The sequence below is a fragment of the Dunckerocampus dactyliophorus genome, chromosome 13 (assembly GCF_027744805.1).
Source record: "Dunckerocampus dactyliophorus isolate RoL2022-P2 chromosome 13, RoL_Ddac_1.1, whole genome shotgun sequence".
NCBI lineage: Eukaryota > Metazoa > Chordata > Actinopteri > Syngnathiformes > Syngnathidae > Dunckerocampus > Dunckerocampus dactyliophorus.
In genome coordinates this window covers 20,623,943-20,643,687 of record NC_072831.1, presented here as the reverse complement: position 1 = coordinate 20,643,687, position 19,745 = coordinate 20,623,943, and the positions used below count along the sequence as shown (strand labels likewise).

The 19,745-nt window shown below is 41.7% G+C and overlaps 2 protein-coding genes across 4 annotated transcripts in view; one reads left to right on the top strand and one right to left on the bottom strand.

Annotated features, from left to right (window-relative positions):
• The first annotated feature begins 306 nt into the window (after positions 1 to 306).
• Positions 307 to 8,388, top strand: LOC129192659 (calmodulin-alpha-like). Its single transcript, XM_054796904.1, has 6 exons — positions 307 to 444; positions 6,449 to 6,479; positions 6,586 to 6,729; positions 6,874 to 6,980; positions 7,087 to 7,222; positions 7,318 to 8,388. The coding sequence occupies exons 1-6, from the start codon at positions 442 to 444 to the stop codon at positions 7,344 to 7,346; spliced, it is 450 nt and encodes a 149-aa protein (XP_054652879.1). The 5' UTR covers positions 307 to 441; the 3' UTR covers positions 7,347 to 8,388.
• A 3,113-nt stretch (positions 8,389 to 11,501) lies between these two features.
• ttc7b (tetratricopeptide repeat domain 7B) overlaps positions 11,502 to 19,745 on the bottom strand; it is a 28,609-nt gene continuing 20,365 nt past the window's right edge. Inside the window, exons 21-23 of one of the 3 annotated variants that reach the window (XM_054796331.1) lie at positions 14,682 to 14,884; positions 13,672 to 13,745; positions 11,502 to 12,602 (exon numbers count right to left, since the gene is read on the bottom strand). In XM_054796331.1, the coding sequence (XP_054652306.1) occupies positions 12,455 to 12,602; positions 13,672 to 13,745; positions 14,682 to 14,884 (425 nt within the window). In that variant the 3' untranslated portion in view covers positions 11,502 to 12,454. The remainder of the gene's footprint in view (positions 12,603 to 13,671; positions 13,746 to 14,681; positions 14,885 to 19,745) is intronic. The other 2 variants (XM_054796329.1, XM_054796330.1) reach the window with 2 other exon arrangements.

Here is a 19,745-nt window from a genome sequence, read left to right as displayed (position 1 = left end):
TTGTCCAATCAGGGATCGCCTCTCAAAAGCACAATCACATCTTGTCAAAAGTATGTCAGCAACAATTTACGAAATGTATCCTTCCACCAACATAAAACACTTGGTAAAATAAAACAGTGCGTCACTGCAAACTGCGCACATTTTACAACTAGTTTAACTTACGTTGTACATAATCACGTTTTAAGGGTTAGCCTTTCTAAGAAAGCTTTGAATTAAGTAATAATTTACCAATATAGACTAAAATGACCAAATTCGCGGTAACACTTGTGTGAAGTTCGAAGAGGGACCGGTGCTGTCACCGTGCGGAGGAATACTTTGAGCTTGTACAGAAGTGCTTCGACACGGCTCCCCGCCTCCACGCACTCTTGTTCGCAACCCACCGACGTCCATTTCTTCTCAGCCTGTAGCGTTAGCAGACGACTACGCGCAAGTGAAGCAAATATGGTGAGTATTTTTAATTAACAATATATGCGCAATATCTACCAAATAATGCCACATTACGCAGTATTGGAGTATCAAAAAAGAAAGTTCAAAGTTTAGGTTAGGGTTTGCTTTGGACCTGTTGTTGAAATCGCCTCACTCGTATACGGCGGCTGCAGTAGAATCACTTGCAAGCGCTAGCATGCTAACTTGCGAGTTGATAACACTTGACGTAGATTGTCCACGAGATATGGTTTATATAGCATAGTAGTTAATAAATACTTTGTAACGTAAAACGAGATGTATGATTTTGACAGACGTCAAGAGGTTACGACGTAATGCTCTTTACGGAAACAGACATTTGTGACTGCCCAGCCGGCTACCAATGTTAGCATTGCAGCGAATGATAGCTCTAGCATCAGCCCGCCATTCATTTTGTCTTCGAGCGAATTATAAAGACATCATAGGCAACGAAAATATGCTTACTTTAAGCGTTCTCTTTCTTTTGTTGTTGTACCATATTCATTTCCTTTTCTCGTAACCGTGAAAGTACAAAGGCGTGCATTCCGATTTAAAATGGGATCGCTCGTGTTGCATGCCTTTTTCATATATTGATGCCATGCCTAACTGGAGTACTTGCGTTGCACAACTTGTAACCGTGTATTTCAAATACGTGGGCCACATTCTAGCACGTCTGAAACTCCTTGTGTAGAACTTTTTGTCAATTACAATGTGTTAACAGTTTGAATTTGGTTTTCATCAACATTGTCATGTTCCAAACGTTTAACACGCCCCAATTTCCAAAAACGGACGCCAGAAACCTGTTTAGTTAAAACGACACCATAAAATAAAGCTCGACAGTACCAAACTAGTTCTGTCAATGCCTCTGCAAAACCAGATGAACAAGTATTGCAAAATTACTTAACTGGACAGTTGCTATGCATTTATACAAATATAAACCAGAAAGACCTTGTCTCGACTTGACTAAAACCCATTTGACGTTTTTTGAGTGTAGCTAAACTGCTTCTTGTTTGTGATCGGTAGACACAATTTCCCTATAAAGGGGAAAAAAACTTGATTGATTTAGTTTTTACATGGTGAATACCAAGCAAACCTGTCTGTAATTTAGGTCTGATCTCAACCTCTCTGACTGGGTGTGTATATTGTTTTCAAGGTGTTGGATCAGTGTCATTGACAGGCAGGTTTGCAATTACTATATTGACCCGAATGTAAGACTCTATTTTTCTTTTTCTTTTCCCCCAAAACCCGTTTTTGGAAATATATTTTTTAAGATGAAATCAAATACAGTCCAGGGTGTACTCCGCCTCTTGTCCGAAGTCAGCTGGGATAGGCTTGAGCATACCCCCGCGATAAGAGGCATAGAAATGGATGGATGGAAGATGAAATCAAAGACCAACTGAATCATTTAAAAAATAATGTTAGTTGAATCATATTTCCATCATATTTTTTACTTTTTGGCGATGACAGTTTGACTGCTTTGTTGCTCATTTAGCGTCATAACTCTGTTGTTTAAGGCAAACTTTGGTACGCTGGTCAAGACTAAAAAACAAACAGCACTTGGATAATTTTTTTTTATAGCAATGACATATTTGACTTATGTGAAGAAACTGAAATATTTCAGACAAAATGCCGTCTGCTGAATTTAATATGTTGGCTAGCTTTATTTTCTATTTGTACCAGTTCAGATTTCACGAAAGCGTCTAAAATGATACTTTTCAGGAGTGTTGTTTCAAGCATATGTACATACAGTGTACAGTATCTCTCAAGTGATCCCTCACATCTTTTCAAAAGCGAATAACACTATACAAATGAATGGCTACACTTTAGAGTAGTCCGTGTACAGCAGTGACGTGTGGTGAGTTTCCTGACTTCTTTGGAGTCAGATTTACACATGCTCGTGCTTGAGGCGCGACAGACTACTTACTGTCTGCTTAATTTTTTCTCTCGGGTTTGTCCAATCGGCAAGACATTACACGTCATGGTGTATAACAGCAAATGTTTCTGCAAACATTATATTGGCTACATGCTGAGAAACAAAAATGGGCACACACCCCGTAACCCCAGTTTGTGGGGGATTGTGCATTCAGAGCTCAGCTCACAGTCGCTTCACCTCTGATTTCTGCCCTATATTTGACTGGGAAATATACAAATCCAGACATTTTGACTTCCATTGGAATTTTGGGAAAACGTGGCCATAAAATCAAGCATTAAGGCCACAGCAATCTCAGAAAAGGCCCACAAAATCCCGGGGGTAACGTAGATTCCCCGCTATATTTGCAGGGGGTTACGTGCCAAGGCTACCGGCAAACATGACTTAGCCAACACGAGTTATTGGGATGGGCATAAAAATGTCTATTTTTGACACTCTTAACAAAGCTTGGCTGATGGTGCGGCATCAAGGCGCCACTGGATGCTACACGTGCTCGCTCCTCCCCATCCAAGCCCATTTGTAAACTTGACATTGTCCTCTGATTTTGGATCAACATTTGCAATATAAGTGACTGCTGTAATTGTTGAGTAGATACCATTCTCGAAACCTCCTCATCTCTCTTCAAAGTCGACTGTCGAAGCTAGCGCCGCTGTAGCCGGTAGCCACACATGCAGCGCCGCCATCTTGCCAACGTCCCGTCATTACCTCATACATGTACTCTGTACATTTTATGCTGTACTAGCATGTATTTATCAATTATTACGGACCTGGGGTAAATGAGATGTGTGTTTGGCAGGAAAAAATGTCGTTTTTAAAGAAGGGGAAACTTAAAAAACAAATAAAATATATATATATATTTTACCAAAAATCTGAAATTGTGAAAAATAAAAACGCTCCAACAAAAAGCACGCACACATGCTGTTATGTAGTGTATTGTTAAACTAACATGGGTCGTGGCTCACTCTGTGGTGGCAGAGTAAAATGCAATGTTTTTGATGTCCACCAACACGTCGTCTTTCACTTGGTTATACAGTTCAGGAATTGCTGTTTGTGACATGTTGTACATGTGCGTGCTCCCAGGCAATTTGACTGTCAAGCAGTTTTAACATATCCCCAAATGTTGCATTTCTTTTGCAATGTAGCGTGCAACACTGACTGTCGGGACGAAGGCCCCTTTCCACCTTCGTTTTAGGTGTGCATACAAGTTGGTTGTACTCTACTGCTTCCTCGTCACTACTTTTGAACAAATGCGACATTTGAGTTCGTTGGCGTTAATGCGCTCACATTGTTCATTCTGTTTAAAACTGAAGTATTCCCACACTGGGGATGTGGCATTCGTCTTAGAAACTATCGCTTTTGTGGCATCATTCATGGTCGTGTATGCTATCTCACAAGGCTAATTTGGTGCTAGCCAAGGTAGCTGCGCCACCACGTACAGGGACAAAGAGGGGAGGAGACTCTCCGTTCATTCCACTGTAGCACCAACGTGCACAGACAGCTGCAGAGTGAACCCTCTTGTCATCCAGCCTGAAAGAGAGACGAGGAATGCAAACACAAATGCATGCACATGTCAATTTATGAAGGCCACTGAAAATGATCATTTAAAAAAAAAAAATTGTTCGATTTATCAATTATCGTAACAGGCCAACATACTCTCTTTAGGGCAACGATCAATAAATGCAATAAAAATGGACTATAGCTGCTAACAGTGTGATTTGACCAGCAGTACACTCATGATCCTGACAATGGGCACAAAAATAAATGGTACTAGATCAACATGCTTGCTGCGCAAGAAAATGGAGACTACCAGTATCAGTAACTTCTCTCATCTAATAGACAAAAGAGCCACAGTTTTACATTCAGTGTTTAAAAATGTGTATCCATCTCGCAGGAGAATTTGTGGGGGACCCACACAATGAACAGCAGCTAGTAGGCGCAAGTTGTTGGCGTTGTACATACCCTATGGTCTGTACACTGCAACCATATGACTGTTGGTATATGGGACAGGAGTGTTTATGATGTGATGAAATGGAGCGTGTCCACCTGTGTGTTGTTTCCTTCCGAAGGGGCCCATTAGTTGTGACTTATAATGCTGTCTGGCAGCTCAGATTACCCGCCAACTGATCCTCTCCAGGAGATGCAACTGTAGCTGTTAGACGGGGCATAGATTAACACACACTGATAGACAAGACCTCTGTGACCTCCCCCTCGTCTGGACATGATTACTCGCACACAATACAGTTCTTTCTTTTTGGTAACATTTTGGTGGTCTGTTCTGGAAAGACCGTCTCTCACACACATGCAACACATGCTGTTGAAATATTACTGGAGGTGGCAGCATCAGCTGTGTCTTCATCTTCTGGAGTGATGAAAAGCCTTTCACTGTCAAACCTTGACACACACACACAGGAAGTTTCCTCACGCTCAGATACAACCCACAACAGACAGTGTTTGGTCATTTCCACTCAACACAAGGACAGAAAGCAGTCTCAGTGTAGGCGGACACCTTATGGGACGGATAGATGGATGGATCAGGAGCTATTGATCACCAGCTAGGTCCTCTTGAAGGATTTTAACCAAAGTGTTGCAAGTATATGTTACCACTGCTGTTTTAATTGATGACCTACCTGGAAATTCTCTGTTTATGTACTTAAACGGATGAATTACTCTGATGCCCTGGAATCTTCTGTCTCATTTGGAGTGAGTGATAGTCTGGGCATCTCATTTTCACTTTTTGTTTCATTGAAATTCCTGCCCTTCAATGCTGCCCAAGAAGGTGACTTTGTACCCAATAAGGGATGAGGTGTTGAGTTTGTCCACTGTCTATGACTTATTGGATGAACAACAACACTTCTACAAGGAACTCCTCCAGCAGCAGGAGAGAAGCTACAGAGCTTTCCTCCAAATGCTCATGGACTGCTCTACCAGCCGAATGGACAGCTTGGTCAGAGAGATGCAGGACATGAGGAACTGCTTGAAAGCAACCAGAACTGAGCTAGCAGAGGCTAGAAAACAGGTGGTCCAGTCCGACAAGCGGGTTGGGTGCCTCGCAGAGAGCCTGGTGGTGGTGCGGGGAGAGCTGGATGCCCTTGGCACCAAAAGTGGAGGTCCTGGGGGAGGCACAGGAGGAAGAGGTGTGGATCAGAAGCAGCGTAGAGGAGGGGCGTTACGGTTGGATGGAAGACAAGGTGGTATTGGGAAAGTTGGTGCTGTGAAAAAAAGAACTGAGCCGAAAGCTCTGAAGCTGGTTACGGACCTTACAGATATTCACTTTGACGGATTAAAGGTTGGGCACGAAATTGTACTCTGAGAGAAATGGAAAAAGTACTAGTTTACTTTTTGTTGATTTTTTTTTTTTAGGTGTCTGGTTTGAGTACTATGACTGCAGCCTCTTTTACACTGCCTGCAAAAGTTGGCATTTTCTATCTTTTTCTGCTGCATCTGTTCTGCATAAAAGGCAGTAACTTGCACTGAAGTGTCAAAGTTGGCCTTGCAGTTTTTTTTGTTTTTTAAACCTTGCGTGGTAGCATCAGCTGTAACATGCATGATGCGGACTGTTAAGGCTGGGAGTGTGGTGTAAAGTTTTAACACTTGCCAATTGTCTTGCCAATTGTCCTGCCCTTGTGTTGAATCAATTGTTGCTGTTACACCAGACTCTGTCGCTGAAAATAAATGCCAGGTCTGTGATGCAGCTTTTGTTTCCTCTCACATGCCAGTGTTATAAGCACAAAAGCTACTTACAGGACCGTGTTCTATTATTTTTATGTGCTGCCTTAACATGTTCTCAGCATTTACATGGAAATGGTGACGCTGTTTCCCCCACTCCTATTTCATTGTCTCCAAAACTCTTCTGTCAAGTAAACAAATTTCCAAAATGAGACAATTTTTAGTGAAAAAGGATCTTGTGTAAACACCCACTGAAGTTAGAATACAGTCTAGTTTTGCCCCTTCAAAATGTAAATGTTTGCCACCATCATGTTAGTTCCAGAAGATCCCTACTCTAGGCTTGTAAATATTTGCTGAGTTCACTGAAGTGGAGTACAGACTCATATTTCCAACATTGCTTCTTTGTCTCAGGCTGACCAACTAACAGAGGAGCAGATTGCTGGTAAGATAACACTTTATGAATTCATGATAATGCACTGATTTTTCTTTGGAATTTATTTATTTTGTGTGGCAAGTAGTCGTCTAATTTTTCCTTGGCATCTGTGCAGAGTTCAAGGAGGCATTCTCCCTGTTTGACAAGGATGGCGATGGCACCATCACCACAAAGGAACTGGGCACAGTCATGAGATCACTGGGTCAAAACCCTACAGAGGCTGAACTCCAGGACATGATCAATGAGGTGGATGCAGATGGTATGCTGGCTTCTATCCACAATCCTACTTGTGCACTGAGTTTTGTGTTTTTGTGCACTGAGTTTCTCTTGGAGATTAATAAAGTATCTTTTCTTTGTTGTTTTTTTTTTTGGAAAGTTGTATGATCTTGTCCTTTTCACCTAGGCAACGGGACTATTGACTTTCCTGAGTTCTTGACAATGATGGCCAGGAAGATGAAAGACACTGACAGCGAGGAGGAGATTAGGGAGGCATTCAGGGTCTTCGATAAGGTGAGTTTAACGTCAGTCAAACCGGACAACTTTCTTCCAATGCAAAGTGAATCATTGTTATGGTGTTCTTATTAAATGTTTGAGTGAACTGTGGTGTCTTTGATAGGATGGCAATGGGTTCATTAGTGCTGCAGAGCTGCGTCATGTGATGACTAATCTGGGAGAGAAGCTGACAGATGAGGAAGTGGATGAGATGATCAGAGAAGCAGACATCGACGGAGATGGTCAGGTCAACTATGAAGGTACTGGACGAGCTGAACGTTTTCTTTGATATACTGACCCAGACATGTCCTGATGTCTTTTCTTTCTTTCTTTCTTTTTTTTTGGTGCTCCACAGAATTTGTTCAGATGATGACTTGCAAATGAACCGGGCTCACATAAGACCAAGAATCAGTCAAATGTTTCACTTACCTCTTATTGCAAAAATCTACATTTATTCATCCTGTTCTGTATAGACAACTTACAATGAATGTTGGAAAACTGAAACTCTGTCCGTATTAACAAGCTCAAAAAAAAGCTAAAAAGACAAAAAAATGAAACGAATGCATGTACTGGCTCGTATTCCTGCTGCCCAGTGGTGAGCTGACCAATCAGATCTCGACTCATTAGCCAAGCGGCCTCTTTGCAGCTGGCTCATTCTGGCCGCTGCCCCTCTGCTTCCTGGTTCCATCTGCCTGATGTCATCAATTCTTTGGGCTGGCCAGTCGCCTTTCTTCTACCACTTCCTGTTTCCTTTCTTTCTGTTCTTTATGCATGCCGCTTTGGACTAGTTACTGTTGAGAATGGGGTGCCTGTGGCAGGAAGTAGGAGGGACCCGTTGGCCGGGGGAGGTATTAGTTGTCACATGGGCGTGAGCAAGTCAGCCTGCATCAAGACATTTGAAACGGAATAAATAAGACTTCATATTAGATGGTGTTTCTGGCATGGCAGGAGATTTGCTTTATCCTTTTGTGTGTTTACCTTTTCTGAGGGAGAAACTTGGGGGGGGGGTGTCAAGAGGCAGGTGTGTCCTCATGCCGTGAGGGCTTTTCCAGGTGTGTGATTTGTGGTGAAAGGTCGGCAGGTCTCAACAGGAAAGCTGTAAAGATTCAGTAGAACTTGAATGAAAGCTGGTATTCCTCACTGAAGCATGTTGGGGTACATTCTATTGGCTCTGATGTTGTGTATGTATCACTTCTGTGGGGATGTTCATTTCAGTTTAGTGGGGACCGGGTCGGTGCTTTGCGGCATTTCTAGCGTGCGTGCGCGTGTGTGTGTGTGTGTGTGTGCGTGTGTGTTTTGGCGGGTGGGTGCTTGCGGTGAGGCCCGGCCCAGTCCAACTGTTCTGTTTAGTTCAGTTGATCTGCATTCCAAGTTGTACATGCTAGTCTTTACATTTTGTTTTTCCAATAAAAGATCATAAACTCAACTTTGGTGCTGTTCTCTCATTGGCTGTGATGTCTCCTGAGCAACCTTCTCGCAGACAAAAGAAAAGCGTACGCATTCATGGATCACTACTCCACAGTAGAAAGTGTTCCAGGGGGCTGACGCAGGAGGCAGGAGGGAATTCAAGGCACTTGGAGCACCGAAGAATGATGGCGTCTTGACGGAACAAAGTCAGCTAAATTGACATTTTTATTCAATTTGAGCAATAACTGCTTTTAGAAGCAATACGACATTAAACGGAAAGACTACTCAACAGCAGAAGCTTGTACAGTATGCCTTTTATTACAATATTACGCTATTTACTGAAGTCATTGATCAGGTTTATTACACATTCTTTCACTGCTGTAAAAACAACCCATTGCCACACTTTCTATGGCTGACACCTGAACATTCTTCAATGACATAAAAGCATACGAGTGATGGTGTGACCATATTGATGATGTAACACGGTGGGAATGAATTGTCTAATTGACATGGAGAAGGGATCACACTAAAGATAAGCATGGCTTCCACCTCCTTTTCGGGCATGTTGTCGTGCAAATGTAAAAGTGATGTTCCGTATTGTAACTTTGAAACAAAGCATACCAACGAGAACTGCATTCATCAACACAAAATGTAAAGAAAACAGTTTAGTAGATACCTCAAGTCAGCAGACCCCAGCATCCATCACTGAGATGTCCCCATGATGTCCGCCTAGGAGGTGTTGCTAGGCAACAGAAGCATGCATGGGTTGTGTGAAAGAGGGAGCAGAAATCTGTGGGAGTGCATGAGAGGAGTTTGCAAGACAATAATAGCAACCCAAGACAGGAGGAAGAGAGTCGGACTGAAATGGTTGAATTTGTGCATCTCAAAAGCAGCAGCGATATTTCACACCCATGACTTACTGACAACATCACACGCACTTCCCTCATACACGGGAGGTCAAAGTGCAACGGCAGCACACGCTGTACTCATGTTTCACGTCTAAAACTCCACTGCGGCAAAGAAGACATTCAAAGTAAATCGCTTGCTAGAAGGAAGGGAGAGCAAGGACAAATAAGAACAGTGTGGGATGTGTTTGATTCATCCATCCATCCGTATATCACACACGCGCGCACGCGGGGCAAATAAGCACAGTTATACAGTAAGAGTCTGAGGCATCTTAATGTTATATATGGATATATTCACCCCCTCCCCCCTCCCAAATGAGAATTTTTATGATTGATTAAAGTTTTATTCTTAATAGTCCACTATATACTGTACTACTATATCCTTATTGTGCTAGTCTTAAACTTGATTATGCTAGCTTAAAGAAGAGCAGGGTCGGACACACGTGCGTTTTATGGAGTTGTTTTGGGAGTTTGTGTGTGTCGCTCCCACACTGAAACACCAAAGCCACAACGTGATCAAAGCTAAGTCCACGTCGAACACCAGTGACTGCACGGCCAAATGTCTCTCGTGCGCTACGGTGTCAAAAAGCCACCAATAAACAAAAAGATCAGTGTTTGTTCAAGGGATTAACTAACATTGACAGTAGCTAACATGTTATACACGTAAAACCACTGCGTGGTGACACGACGAAAACGTCGTGCGTGTGCGATGTTGTCGAGAAAGTTCAAATGTTAAAACAGTAAACGCTTACGACAAATAAAACATAAAACATTCTTGTCACACAGACGTAACAAGAAGATACTCATTCTAAAACATCACCGTGTCGCGAGAGGTTTTGTGGATCCTACATCAAAAAAAGCAAAAGAAATGGTGAACTTGCACGCAAGTGGAAAAAGAGAGTAACCGCTGTAAAACACAAATACGAGACATGGCGTTTTTATGGAGCTGTTTTGGGAGTTTGGGTGTGTTGCGGACATGTTGGTTCCCGGACCGCCATCGCTCGGAAACACCACAGAAAAAAACAAAGCCGCCAACTCATCAAAGGTAAGTTATCATCAAAGGTGAGTTTATGAATAAGTACTGATGACAAACACCAACAACTGCACAGCCATTTCAATGTCTTGCATATGCTGTGGTGTCAAAAAAGCCAAAGATAAACCCAAAAAAATATTTTAAAAACAGTCAAATAGTTCACATTCTTACTTGTCACACGAGTGCGAAAAGAAGTTAACCACCGTAGAATGCAAACAACTGCATAATGAGATGTCAAAAAGAAATAGTTAAGAAATGTTAACCAGAAGGGTCATTCTCCTAAATTACATCGAAATTAGAAAACAAAAAAAATAAGCAAAATGTGTATCCCGTTTACAAAAAAACGGATGTCGTTATTTTTAAAATATTAAAATTTTAATTATTGTGTGTGTTTTTTTTAATTATTTTTTTTTTATCATTGCACCTGAATGGTTCCCGCGGCCCGGGGGTTGGGGACCCCTTGCCTTACAGCATACTTGGGGCTACCGTGTGCTCTTTTACACATCTGAAAATACAGTAAGAATGACACTTTGACAATTGTTTGATTTTATACTCTAAGATGAACATTTTTAAATGATTTTCCAACCATTTTATATGTTAAAATAAAGCATGAGTTGTTCTGTTTCAGTTTATGAAGAAAAACGAGCAAGAATAAGTATTATATAAGTATTATAAATACGTCATATTATCCCACACATTGCTTCTTTTAACCCCCTGGTTCAACATTATGTATAACTAAACATGTTTTATCTGCTTCGTGCACACATTTGATCTGTAATAAAGAAAATAAAAGCAGTAAAAGCTGAGTTAGTACTATCATGGGCGCTATTATTGTTGGCCTAAAATCTTTGCCCTTTGTTTTATTCTAATAATTAAAAAAAAAATCACAAAATCATTCAATGAGCTGGGGAAAAAAAATTGGTATCTGTGATAATGGCCTTGGATATACTTGGTATCAGATCGATAACAAAATTTGCAGTACCCAATACTTCTACTGCACGCATTGGGTTTACATTCAGTATAATGCTGCAAAAGTGTGCATGATAGCGCAAAAGTCTCAGGACAACACTAACAATATTGTCTTCATGAACTTTTTCACGGTATTTTCTCTATGATTCCGATCATTTTGAACATTTTCTCATGTAAAAATCGCTGAATGTCGCCAATGTTTGCAGAAAGATCGTCATGGAAGTGGGAGATATCATTATTCTTGCTGATGGGGGAGCTGTGTTGTGTTTCATTGAATCTCCAGGACACAAAGGATAAATAACACACAAGAGGACACACACAAACACACAAACACACACCCACACCACCATGCTGGTAACATGAATGTACGGTACTTTTATTATCATCCTCAGTTCAGTCATTTACAGCATAAAGGAAAGCACATATCATCTCTTGTAAGCACATGACACAATCCAATGAACATACAAGCATTAAACATCTGAACCGGAGCTGTGTTTGAAGAAATAACCTATTTTTTGGTGGTTTGTAGACGAATTAACATCCACCACACCTAAAACACAGCAATTAGCCTTGCTTTCAATTCAACTCCATTCTAATCGAAGGGCTATTTCTGGCAAATATGCTTCATTACACGACTTTGCGCGACAAAATACTGCTTTTGCATCCAGCTGGGGATATGAACCTAAGGTGAGTTCACGTGTAGCATGGCTGCTCTTTTGCTCAAACCGGTTTGTCGAGTCAGCCCGGGAACCACAATACCAAAACACACAAGGAACATTTCAATAATACGAGACGTGGCCGTGTGGTTACGTAACAGGAACTTGTACATACGCATTCAACGCACTTCAATTTCAACCTGCACACAGGAAAGTGGGTGTGTGCAGATAGAAGTGCGTATTTTGGCAATCAGAGGAGTAGTTTGGCGTCGGGGTTTAGCTACATTTGTTGTACACTGCTTCCTCCCAGGGCTTCTGTAAACTCTTCGTGGAGGAAGTTGGAACTCCAATTGCATCACAAGAAAACCACACACACATCTATATATTTATATATATATATTTATATATACACAAGCATATACAAAAACATCTGTCCAAAGTGTGTGTGTGTGTGTCTGAGCATGCACCAGTGTTGTGCAGCTCGTGGCATGCAGACATGCTGTTTATGTACTTCTGCAGTACTTATAGTGCTCTTGGAATGATGGTGAAGGGCAGGATGGGGCTGCTGGCCTCCAGCTCCAAAGCAGTGAGGAAACACTCAGTGGCGGCAGCGGCGTTCCCTTGAGCCTGCAACACCTCGCCGAGACTGTTCCACACGTCATGAGCCGTACTGTGGAAATACACACACACATGAGATCGTAATGAGGTAGGTCTTTAGCTCCCCCAAAAAGAGACTTCCATGACATCCTTTCAATTTGTATGTCAACTCAGTACCGCTTGTTTTGTGTTTTTCGGAGGGTAAGAATTGTGTATCTAAAACCAAAGACGGGCAGCGATTAACACATTTTTTGGGTTTTCCGGGGAGCTAAAGACCTGCGTCACGGCCGCTGCTCCCCCCTCTGCTGTCGCCACATGTTTCGCTGCCCAATTCTCCAATATTCATCCGATTCTTTTTTACCGTTTGCTGGTAACATTTAGCACGTAGCCAGTTGAGCGGGGCGTGTCTCTGTGCAGCTCTGAGCGGTGGCCGACTCCGACCCTTGACCAATCGCAACAGAGTAGGCATCGTCGAGGAGGAAGCTGCGGAATCCGAGCGTATTGGTCAAGAATGCAGAGTTACCTTACACGCAACTTGCTATCGATGGAGTATTTGATTAAAATGACTACAGTGCCCGACTGGGATCCTAAACCCCCCCCCTGGAATGAGCAGGATAGGACCCCTCAATTCATTTGCATTTGAAAGCTTTTGATACCTAATCAATGACTTAGTACGTGGCGAAACCCATGTTGGCAAGCACGGAGGTCAGAACAAATCATACAAGGGACGCATTACGCTGATGAGAGAAGACGAGAGTAACTGAGGTCAAGGTGACACCGCACATCTTGCAGCTTTTTCGGATAGCGGCTGTTTGTTCAAGCTCGTTGCACTGCCCTCAAGTTTGAGCCAGCCCTTTTTCAAGTCTTTTTGTTTCCTGAACCAAAAATAAGTACAAGAAACGACACCATTTTGTTTCAGAGGCGTAGCGGCATATCATGGAATGTCACTACTAATCCGGCATAGTCAACGTATTGAACTGAACCACACACATTTTTGGTGAAAATCAATCCAGATGATTAAAAAAAGGGGGGTAACTAAGAGTCTGTAGAGATCAACACATTTGAGCCGCAGAGTCTGTTAAATTACAGTAGGATTATACTGGCTAACACACACACACACACACACACACACACACACACACCTGTTGACCTGCACAGCGTCCCTCAGCACTTTTTCTGACAAACTGTAGCGCTGCAGCTGATGGAGAATGAGACCCTGCGGACGGAAGAATGCACAAGAAAATATTAAACTAAACTCCAAAGTACATTTTTATGAAAAAAACAAACAAATAAACAAAAAAAACATCTAAATATTGTGGGTATGATATCCGTATATGCAGTGCATCTGGAATGTATTGATTACAAACTAGGTTTCCTGCTCCAGTAGCTTATAAGGAAAGATGTGTGCCATTTCAAATCAACTTAGATTTACCTGCAGAAACAACAGTATTTGTTTTTATTTTTTAGTAAGTGTGGAAACATTTCCAAAAATGTTTTTTCATGTCCTCATTATGGGATGTTATGTGTAGAATTTTTGAGCAGAAAAATCAATTTATTCCATTTTGGAATAAGGCTGCAACGTGTGGAAAAAGTAAAGCGCCGAGCGGTAGTGGTAGCCATGTTCAGAAGCACTGATCTGGTATTCAACTGGCGTGGAAGTCACTACTACCACCACTACCACCACTACTACTACTACTACTGCTACTACTGCTACTGCATGCAGTATACATACAAACCAAAATCAATTTCTGTCTACAGTGGCTTCAAACAGAAATTTGACCAACTAATGCAGCATAGTAGAGTAGAGCGGTGGTCTGCTGCAGTATGAAGGTTCCTGGTTTGACTCCCGCCCGAGTCCTGTCCAAGTATCTCAAGTTCGGAACTCTCACTCAGTCCCAGCACCGTCAGCGTAGCGTGAAGACGCTGGTTCTTTCATCATTGCGTGAATGAGGCAATGTTTTAACAGTACTTCCAGTACCTTAACGGTAGAAAGCCCAATTATGTCCGATGTTTAATCAGTCTGTCTCACAGGACTCAGGCTAATTACATGAGGCCCTGCAGACTCTTCAGGCAGAAAGAGGACATATTTGAACGGAGGAGGAAGGCAAGATCACGATGTGTGTGTGTGTGTGTGTGTGTGGAGGTGTATTACCAATCTCTGCATGGTTTTGACGTGCGTCGGGTTGATGGACAGGGCTTCTTCGTACCAGCGTTTTGCCTCATCAATGCTACCCCGGAGCTCCGCTATCTGGCCCCTCATGAACAGCACATTGTGGGACGTGGGGAAGAGGTTGGCGGCTTCTTGTGTGCAGGCCGACGCCTCAGCAGGCTTCGACATGCCAGTGTAAACCTCAGCTGTCAAGAGACGCGGACAGGAAGGAAGACAACGGTGATGATTTTGCAAGTCGATTATCATTTCGATCCAATTCTCTGATCTCTTGTCATTTGTCTAAGGCGCGCCTTTAGGAATTTTAACTTTCCTTGTCACACCTGCCAGTTTGACTAGTACCAATGTAACCGTCCTGGTTGTTCAGAGAAAAAAATAGCCCCACCCCGTCCATTCTTAACATCTGACATCATCGTCCATGAAGCAGGAAGTAGGAAATCTTGCCACAAACAACGGCAGCGCGACGGTAATCTAATACACTCTTTGTTTCACGGTCGAGATGGAAAGATGGAGTCCATGGCTGTTACAGGAAATGAGTTTGAAGCCCGTCTGTGCTGTGCTTGATCATATTAGTTCCTCTCCATTGGTTTGGCTCGCTTCTTGAAACACAAATTACATTTTCAAAACTCTTAAGATCATTCGTCCAAACTTGTCTTACAGTTCAGCACAAAGCCACAGCTCGCTCGCAAAAGCTCACATCTCTCCCAAAGCTGTTCGCTCGTGTTTCAAAGCTTATTGCTTCCTTTCCCTTTTGACCAGTCAGTCCCAGCAAAATGCAAGCGTCCTTCTCAACTGCTTTGGCTTTGGAATTTCTCAACACTCTTGTTTTTTTTTTGTTTTTTTTTAGCAAAACAAATTTGGATGCTTCAACACAGCACCATGGTTCACCTGCAAAGGCTCACATAGTATCTCCCAAAACACTTTACTCATGTCAAAACCAAGTTCCTTTCCCATATAAATTGTCAGTGCCACCAAAATGCATCGTGCCTTTGCCATTTTGTAAGGTTTGGATGTTTTGTCACTATGGCAGATGGATGACCATTGAAATATCCCTCATGTTCCCCTCCCACTTAGCCCGGTCCTTCACTCATAATGGTAACTGTACTCGTTTTTTTCTCTAGCTAATACAATTGTGTATAAAACTGAAAAAAAAATAGGACTTTAGATTTTAGGACAACAGTGACATCACACATTGCACGTGTACGGCCCAGGAAATTGTAATTATTCGTATTTACATACATGGGAGTAATAAGAAAATGTGTTCAGTAAGACATACTGTAATATAAACACCAGGGCTGTCAAATGATTACAAATTGTAATCAGATTAATCATGGTTTTTAAATTAATTAATCATGATTAATCAGCATTCGCAATTATGTCTGAAATATGCTCATTTTTAACTGTATTTAATGAACACAAAGATAAATGACAGGACAGGATTATATATATTTGTATGTATTAACAGCTCCAAATGAACCAAATTTGTCAATCAAGCTGAAAGATATCACACGAGTCTAAATATCTAACACTTGTCTCTTTACCAGCAGCAGAACATTTGAAGCCCGCTTTAAACCGTGTTGTTGTGGGCAATGCGGTGTTGTGTTCAAAGACATCACACAATCGAAGGTCCAATGTACTTGTTTTCAGTGTATTTTCCAGCATGCTTACCGTAAATGTAGCAAATTGCACATCCTAATTAAGAGTTACGAAGTGACTGATAAGAATATCCACTTCATGTTTTTCTTGATCTTCCTGTTTATTTACACATACGCGCGCACGCACACACATTATTATTTTTGTGATGTTCGGAGTGGCACTGAATGCATCTCGCGTTCTTTGTCATGAGAACGAGGAAGTGTCCTTCCCAGGATGGACGGGCTAGAGGCGTGTGTGAGTTGGAGATACATGCAGCATACGGTGTTGGAATTGTACTGCTGTTAATGTGTTCACGTCAGAATGAAGTTATAAACGAGCGTCAGACTCCGTGTGTGTGTGTGTGTGTGTGGGGGGGGGGGGGGGGGGGGGGGGGGGGGGGGGGGGGGGGGGGGAACGCTCCACTTCGCTTACGTCTGCCGTCATAACAGGGAGGCGTGCTTGCTCTGGTGCACATTACATTAAAAAAAACGAACGTAATTAATGAAATAAGTTAGTTACCGCCGTTATGGCGTTACTTTTGAGAGCCCAAATAAACACAAAAGAGAAATGATGTCGCCTACAGTGCTCTAAATAAAGCTGGAGTTTCACAACTGACGCCCTCCTGGGCGTCCACACACACACGCACACACACATTGAATAGACTATTGTGCACGTGATGACTTATAGATGAAATGGTGCCGACCTGTTTTGGAGAGAACAACCATTAGACCTGAGCATTGACCTGACAATCAGTTTAGATGAACAAGGTTTATTCAATTGGAAATTGTGCTACATGTAGGTTAACTGTGCTAACTGTAGCTACGTGGACAGAATCATTTGCAAAGATGTACCTACACATTGATCTACATCTAAATGTAGAAATAAGAAGGACTCAAGTGTCCTTGAGGGGGAATCAAATCCAATTTGTTTAAACGCAGCCTTGTGCGATAACCACTGTACACACAGGCGGGTGGAAGATAGTGTGTGACATCATGGGAGGCGGCACCATTGCATCAATCATGTATAAATGGTCCTGCTGGTCAGTTCATGGTGATGGTGCGTTGTCGGTATGCGTGGGTGGGGAGGTACTGATAACTGAATTTCACTGAGCGGCAATCAAAACCCAGGGTTAAAACGTGCAAACTTGATATATGTTATCTGGTTTAAATAGCAATAAGCACATTTTGGTCTAAAATCATCCCTCGGTTATCACGGTTGATTAGTTACAGACTCGTCTGTGATAAATGAATTTCTGCAAAGTAGGATTCAATATTAATAAAGGGAATATTTTCATCGTAAGGCCATGGAAAACGTCTTTACAACCTTCTAAATATGATTTCGGAGCCTCTAGACATGAAATAACACCCCTATCTTCACCTTTACATTTGTATTACCCAATTCACAAAAAACGCATTGTCCGTAATGGAGGTTTTCTTCTGGATCTAGCTCCATAGCTTTTGAAGATACAACAGATACAGATGGCTAATGGTGTTTGTTGCATGTTTATAGCTTCTTTTGTTGACTTCCTATGATGAAAATTCCAAAAGGTCCCCTATTTTTTCATATTCTAGATCCTAGTATCCGGAATTATTCCATTATCTGGATCAGTCTTTGATATTTTGGAGAACCTGTTGGAAACTTGTCCTGTATTTTTTTCCCCCCAAGTGCTCTGACCATTTTTTGTGGAGTTATATGCACAAATGCCGAAAATGCTCCTATCTCGCAATGTTAAAGAATCGTTTAAAAAAGTTCCTGGATCCAGACGGTGATCCGGATCAGCCCCAAGATTGAATCAGTTCTTCCATATCCCACTTCCAACAATTCCTGCAAATGTCATCCAAATCAATTCTGAACTTTTCAAGACAAACAAAAAAAACCCAGATAAACGCGGGCAAAAACATAACCTCTGCGCTTGTGCTTGGCGGAGGTAATTATGCACTAGTGTGACGGTGTCAGCATGAGCGTCGCAGGCTGGCTCCTCCCCCTCCTCAAACAAAATTGCAAAAATTTACTTCATACACTTGTTATCCACCTTCTTCGTATTTGATTTCATTAATAGATGTAAAATAAGAAAAAACATTCTTATTTTTGCTTTAGTTTAAAAAAGGAATATGAAAAAAGACAGTTATCCATTTTTTTAGTGTTGGTTTTTAAATGAAAAAACTGATACACAAATTGTGGAACCTCAGTTTTTGGAGGATTCAGTTTTCGGTGAAAAGAATTTTTATACGTTTTGGTTTTTGTGTGGCCAAACAGTGCCCAAACACAGCATTTTCACATTCCACACAGGGAATCCTTTAATGATCTTTATCGTGTGTGTGGTTTATTTGTTCATAGAACGCACACAGAACGATGAACAACTCAATTTCTGTCTCTTTTCTTTCTCTTACTAAGCACTGTGCCGTGCGCTGATGCAACCTGAGTTGTATTGTCCCCTGACGTAGCTCTTGTATTGGCTCTTTTTTAAAGAGTGATGTAATAAATTCACCATTTCTATTTGGCTGACTGAACAACATGCAGATTGCATAAAGACTGACAGAATGTACACCCTTCATTTTAGTGGATGACTTGCAAAATGTAGCGTAGTGCGCCAAGTTTTTGACTCATCTTGTTGATAAACAGGCAGGATGAAACCACTTGCCAGTACTCATTAGGCTGATTGCGGTCAGAAAGGAAACAAACTCATTATATAATCCTGAAACTAATTGACTAATGGGAGACGTCTAGCAATTCCTTCCTTCCATGCTCTTGATGGTTAATGCCTAATTCTTAGAGACCTACAACCTGCATAATTAAAAAACAATCCAATGCAAAGAAAGGTGATGTACAATACAATTCTAAATATACAATGCTGGTTCCTTAAGTGGGCACACCCTTAAAAAAAAGGGAGAAAAAAAATGATAATGGCTGTTTTGTGGTTGACCATGGTCCATTATTAGTAAAAAATGATTGAAATACACGTTATATGTAGTATTCTGGCCACTAGCCGTCATTAATGACACAAGACATTGATGAGTCACGGACATTACATCACAATACTGTCACACTGCATGTAATCTACCATGGCACGTCCAACATTATAGAGTGAAAAGAAGTTCTTCTCCTATTCTGTGTGGAAGTGATACGTTTTTGGCTTCTTACTTTGTCTTTCTTCCCCACTGTGTTTGAAACCCTCTCTTAAGTTTGAGTAAATTTGAGGCGAACAAGTTAGATCGCTAGCATGCTATGCATCCGTGGCCGTCTCGTGTCCCTGCAGTGATCCCGTAGCCTGTGCATTAGCTATGTGGCGTAAACAACGAATAGGAGTGTAAAGGTGATCATAGGGGTGTTAGTTCATGTCTACAGGTCTCTAATAATGGTAAAAAAAAAAAAAAAAAACGTATTTAGAAACAGGTTTTTATAACATTTAGAACA

Coding starts and splice junctions, on each gene's coding strand:
- LOC129192659 (XM_054796904.1), top strand. Junction 6,480..6,585: donor AACAGAGGAGCAGATTGCTG/GTAAGATAACAC, acceptor GCATCTGTGCAG/AGTTCAAGGAGGCATTCTCC. Junction 7,223..7,317: donor TGGTCAGGTCAACTATGAAG/GTACTGGACGAG, acceptor GGTGCTCCACAG/AATTTGTTCAGATGATGACT.